This window comes from Musa acuminata, chromosome BXJ2-5 (assembly GCF_036884655.1).
Source record: "Musa acuminata AAA Group cultivar baxijiao chromosome BXJ2-5, Cavendish_Baxijiao_AAA, whole genome shotgun sequence".
Lineage (NCBI taxonomy): Eukaryota > Viridiplantae > Streptophyta > Magnoliopsida > Zingiberales > Musaceae > Musa > Musa acuminata.
Genome location: NC_088342.1, coordinates 18577501 through 18583080, shown reverse-complemented (window position 1 = coordinate 18583080; position 5580 = coordinate 18577501). Strand labels below are relative to the sequence as shown.

General features: G+C 39.3%; 1 protein-coding gene across 1 annotated transcript; it reads right to left on the bottom strand.

The window, feature by feature from the left end:
- Positions 1–1446: 1446 nt before the first annotated feature.
- Positions 1447–3220, bottom strand: LOC103972697 (GDSL esterase/lipase At5g33370-like). The gene is made up of 5 exons (XM_009387041.3): positions 2940–3220; positions 2712–2839; positions 2376–2618; positions 2052–2304; positions 1447–1951 (listed from the first exon to the last, which is right to left on the bottom strand). The coding sequence occupies exons 1-5, from the start codon at positions 3181–3183 to the stop codon at positions 1719–1721; spliced, it is 1101 nt and encodes a 366-aa protein (XP_009385316.1). The 5' UTR covers positions 3184–3220; the 3' UTR covers positions 1447–1718.
- Between the last annotated feature and the right edge of the window lie 2360 nt (positions 3221–5580).

The window sequence follows — 5580 nt, the reverse complement described above, 5'->3', positions numbered from 1 at the left end:
AAAGAGTTCCACTTGTATTTAGTCCTCTATTTTTTTCACAAGACATACATGAATGAATCACGATGGTCTTCCATTAGATTTCATGTAGATTGCTGTCACTTACGATATTGTTACGGTACTCACAATCTAGCAGGCGTTCCTCGATTCGATAGAGACACTAACGGATGTAGGTCTTAAGAATTGATCTATTTATGCTTGACAGCTTGTTCTTATGATAATCCAAAAAGACTAGCAACTAACGATTAAATTGCAACGGAATGGGTATTATCAGTTATTATGATCGAACAATATAGTTAATCTAATTCCCGTTGGTCCTTTTTAATTAGTATGTACCGATTCAAAATTTTCACATATTTCTAGTTGCCTTAAACTAAAATTATCTCTAACTTTTTTTTTTAGAAAATAAAGGATATAGTTATGAGCTTTCTGTAATAAAATAAAAGAGTTACTACACATACAATATTTATTTATTTTTAAGTATTAAGATATATTTTTTGGATAACCATGTTTTCTTTGTCTTTTTTTTTTTTTTACAGTAAATAACTTCTTTTAGGAGGAAATAGTGAGTAGTTTTCATAAACATGTATTAAGTAACTTTGGGTTTCTAAGTAAAGCTACAATACTAATTTTTCAAAAACCATTTTTATATTACAATTTTACGACTATAATTTTCAACAAAATTTTAAAATAGTTTTTAAAGCAATTTTTGGGCAAAGCTACTGTACAAATGATGTGATTTCTTTAAAAGACACTAACAACTTTTAATTGAAATTATTTATGAAGATGTTTAACTATTTATAAATAAAATTAGTTTAATAAATATGATTTTTTTTAAAAAATAAAAATAAAATGAAATTTATATGACGAAATTTGAAGTAAATAAAGTATTTTCTTGCTATGCTCCAGATATTGCAGGAGGGACTATGATTTTGGATCAGAGTCATAATCAACTTAAGAAAAATATAAATTCCTTTGGGATAATGGAGGGACTATGATTTTACAAAATCTGTAATGGAGAATCCAACAATTTCCATGCTTGAAGGTTGATTGTTATACTAGTTCACTCTTAATACCATTTAAATCTGATTAATTAGCTTAAAATATTTAAACTTTAAGTTAGTTAATAGAAATACAACCAGCCAAATCTTAATCCAACTCCAATGTGGGAAATAAATGGGGATGTTACATTCATACAATTTTAAGTATTTATCTATAATATAATTAGCCTAAAATTTGATTTATTTTTTATTATTAAAAAAATATTTATTAATGCTTTGAATGAATTTTTGATACAGGTGGAATAATTCAAATAAGTTTATATTGTTTAACATAGAATTTTTTACTTTCATGCCGGCATTTATTCTTTGGGTTAACAGCATCATGAAGAAGACATCTTTCACTTGCATCTTTGTCTCCATCTCCACAAAAAAATATACTTTCAATCCATAAAGAAAGATGAAACACACGCATAAATTCCATCACAATATTAAGTGTTACATGCGTTGGCAAATCGAACCGCCTTTAGACCGCTGACTCACTGACAATGCCATGTAACTTCAAAGGTAATAGATCAAACCACATGACTCATCTATGAAACCTCCCACCGCTAAGAAACTACAGACATCATACGCTTGCTAACTCGGAAAACGAAGCATAAGCTTGCGGTCGATGGATCGATGAGCACAAGGCGAACTGGACTGGACGAGAGAGACGCAAGCTCAGGTGCGTGCGTCCATGGCCAGAATGGTGCTCAAGTTCATGGGGTTCATGTACTCGTTGGATCCCGTCATGAACTGGCCCACGATGATCCGGTTGGCTTTCTCGGTAGGATGGTATGCATCCCAAAACGCATAGATGTTCCTGTTGGGGCAGAGATTCGAGAGAACCGTGCACAGACCCAGTCCGTTGTAAGGTCCTTGACCGCAGCATGCCACCTTCGATGTGACGAAGCCTGCCAAATCAAACACATGCATGATCAGTACTACAGCTTGAGTGTTGTTGGTCTTCAGATGATGAACACCGCACTAGACTTGGCTTTTCTCGCTGATTACCATATGCTGCGGGGTCGGATATGAAGTCCATGTGCATCTTGTAGGCATTGACGGCAACGAAGACGTCGTCGCCATATTGGCTGTTGAGTTCGCTCATGAGCTGCACCAGCTGGGGGTTGTACAGGTCTGGGACGCGTTGCATCTCCGGGTCACATGCGCCCGACCTGCTCCTCGTCGCTAGTATAGCAGGCACGCAACCCAGTGGCCCGATTCCGGTGACCAGGAATCGTCGGCAACCCAGATCGTAGAGCTTCTGCATTGTCACAACGACAGAAACTTAGAGAGGGAGGGAGGGAGCGAGAGAGCGAGAGGTTGCATACAGACCATGAGGATCTTCTTGTACTCCGAGATGAGATAGCGGATGTAATCAGGCAGGGAGAACTCTCGAGATCTGACAGAGTAAGGCACGAGGTAATAGTTGTTGACGAAGTCATTTCCTCCCAGTGTTATCAGAACCAGCCCCTCGTTGACGAGCTTCTTCGTCCGTTCCGCACCGATCAAGGAGCTCAGCCTCCCCTGGTACTGCTCGAAGTAATGCAGCTGCTTGTTGATCCTAATTATGTTGGCCTGCAAACACATACACACACGCACACACACGAGCGCGCACATCAGTGACCACTGAAGTGGATCCCTCCTCGTCGACTGCGAGACGAGACTCACAAACTGGAAGCCGGTGTCGTTGAGAATCCCGATCCCTGCCGACGCGAAATTTGCACCCACCAGAAGCTTCTCTCCGTCGAGCTGAGGGCTCAAGTATGGCAACGTGGGTTCAGCTCCGAGATATTCACCTGATGAGACACACCGGAGAAATTATAGAGAGATGAGAGGACTGAGTTTTGGATGTGCATGCACTCGGGATGAGTGTGACCATGGAGAAGACGACTTAACTGACAATGTCGGGGACATTCTTCGCGTTAGAGAATCGGCCTGTAGCACGGTGAGATGGGGTGTCGATGCCGTACGGAGGTTCATCGGCTCGTGCTGTGGTTGCCAAGTAGTTGTTGTTGCCATTGTCGACCAGGGAGTCCCCAAACACAAAGAAAGCACGAGTTGCCAAGGACGACGATGGCAGTGTCCCTGCTGCAACTAGGCTGAGGAGGAGGGCGAAGAGAAGACCTCGGGACTCGGCCATGGTCGTGGAGGACTGATGTGCGAAGTTGAGGCTGAAGAGCACGGGAGGTGGATGGCTTTATATAGGATGAGCCAAGGGCTCGTTTCACCTTCCCCTGCCAACTACTAAAGGTCATGGAGGAGGACGACAGGGACCGCCGTGGCCCTGAAAGCCTAAATTGATTCACTCCATCTACTCCTTCGAGTGTTTGGTAGACGCTTTTACTGCTGCACCTTCCACTCTACAACGTATACATACACATAGTTTGGTATTTGATGATCAATTCATGTGAGATCGGTGGCAGCATATCTATTGATGATGAGAATGACACTCGATAGTCTAATCCACATTCAAATTAAGCATCAACATCAGGGGTCATGGGGATCATACAGTGACGTCTAATATGCTCTAGCTTGAATTGTCTCATGGCAGATTGACTGACTCTCTCTTGTGAACTGAGCGACAGCGTCCCGTATTGATGATGAGAATGACGTTTAAGATCGTATTCCACGTGCAAACTACGTTCGGTTGTTGCCATCCGAATCCCATTCCATATATATATATATATATATATAACATTACTGATGGATTAGTAATTACATGAAGAAGTATTTTATTTATTGATGATATTATTTTAACTGATGAGAACTTAATAAATTTGATTCGAAACTTGAGTTACAGAAATAAACCTCCAAAACAAAAAAATTATAGTTATAATATAATTATAGTTAAAATATATCTAAATAAAAGTAAGATTATATGTACTATATATGTTTTTAAAAAAATAAGAGAAAAAAACTAACTAAAAAATATAGTTAAGATTGATGGACAAAAAAGTAGGTAGAATTTATTTAATAGATTTCAATATTTTTGTAAGTTGATGATTTCTTTTAGTAATTTATAGTATGCCCAACGTTTATACGTGTCCATCAAGTGTGTAACCTTGTTTCAGCAAAAAAGTTTGGTGGGTCAATAAGGTCAACTCCTAATTTGGCTAAGATTATAGGATTAAAACTATAGCTGTCTTTTGCAGGAAAATAAAATGTAGCAGTTCATACTGAAATTAAACTCGGGAGAATAAACTCTAAATTGCATCGGTAGATAGATGATTTAAGGGAAAAAATTTTTTGGAATTTTGCGGGTCATATATTAAGGGCATGGATAAGCATTCGCTTACTTCCACTTCTCTTGTTCAATTACTACTCAAAGATATATTTTTGGGAGTAGTAGCATAGTCGCTATATATATATATATATATATATATAAGCATGTCATAGTGCATGATATATAAAAATAAAGCATGATTCTCAATAACATATCTCTCTGTTGGAGTTGTCGCCCTCTCTCTCTCTCTCTCTCTCTCTCTCTCTCTCTCTCTCTCTTTACATTTTTCTCTGTTCTCTCTCTTTTGTTCTGTCTCTTGGAGGGCTTCTTCACTTGAAACATTGTGCTCGATCTGAGATAAAGATCCTATCTATCAATTTGGTATCACGGATAGATTGTTCCTTAGATTTGTAGTTTGAAACTGTAGATTTTGGTATCACAGACCGAATATAACCAAAATAGCGTTGTAGTTAGGTGACTCTATATCATCAATGTGAACCTCGATGAGAGGATGTTTTAGTCCCTAAATTACTCTCACAAGTGACCAGCATCAGACTAATTGATTCACTATGTAGGCTTACTGGTCTCCAACAACGACTCAAATTTAAAGAGATAATGTGAGTGATGGATCAAATTTCCACCACAATCACTTAATTCCTATCTGCCACATATAGAAAAAGAAAAGAAAAAGTCAATGGTGATTACTCTTCAAACCTTGGGATCTCGTCATTTAATTGGTACGCTTCTTGTTTGTGTGCTTTGGCTGTAGGTTTATATGCAGCATGCATCGATTCTGCTTTGGTCCAGGACGTACGTACTGGTGGAGAACAATACGATGCTGAACAAGTCTGATGTCGATGATACCTTTACAGCCATTAACACTTCCTGATCTCAGTTCTCCCCGGCTTCCCATGCCGAAGGTTGCATCCACTGCAACCCATGTCAAATCTCAAATAGCGACAACGTCAGAGATGTCACCAACTTCTTCCTGGCAGTAACGAAGCTGTCAAAGCGAGAAAGATAAATGAGATAGAACATCAGGGTTCTATGTCTAAATCTAAGGAGATGAAGCCACCTTTCCAATACGATCCCACATCTTTCACCTATCAGAATAGTGTAGGACCACACGGTAGATAATTTGCAGAGAATACCCGACACTCTCATCTGCCGTCTCTCCCTTCAGCTGTGCCTTCGATAGTGTGTTTTATCCTTGCACATCATCACGGCACCTTCAGTACGTGCGTGGGCAGTAACGAGCTTGATATGATCGTGGTAACATGGATGATGGTGGGATGGACTATTAAAGACTCCCTT

What these genes read in the sequence shown, in the direction of transcription:
- LOC103972697 (XM_009387041.3), bottom strand. Translation starts at nt 3,183, where the DNA reads ATGGCCGAGTCCCGAGGTCTTCTCTTCGCCCTCCTCCTCAGCCTAGTT. An exon ending in AGTACAAGAAGATCCTCATG is followed by an intron (nt 2,305 to 2,375) that starts GTCTGTATGCAA and finishes GTGACAATGCAG; the next exon opens with AAGCTCTACGATCTGGGTTG. An exon ending in ATCCGACCCCGCAGCATATG is followed by an intron (nt 1,952 to 2,051) that starts GTAATCAGCGAG and finishes TTGATTTGGCAG; the next exon opens with GCTTCGTCACATCGAAGGTG.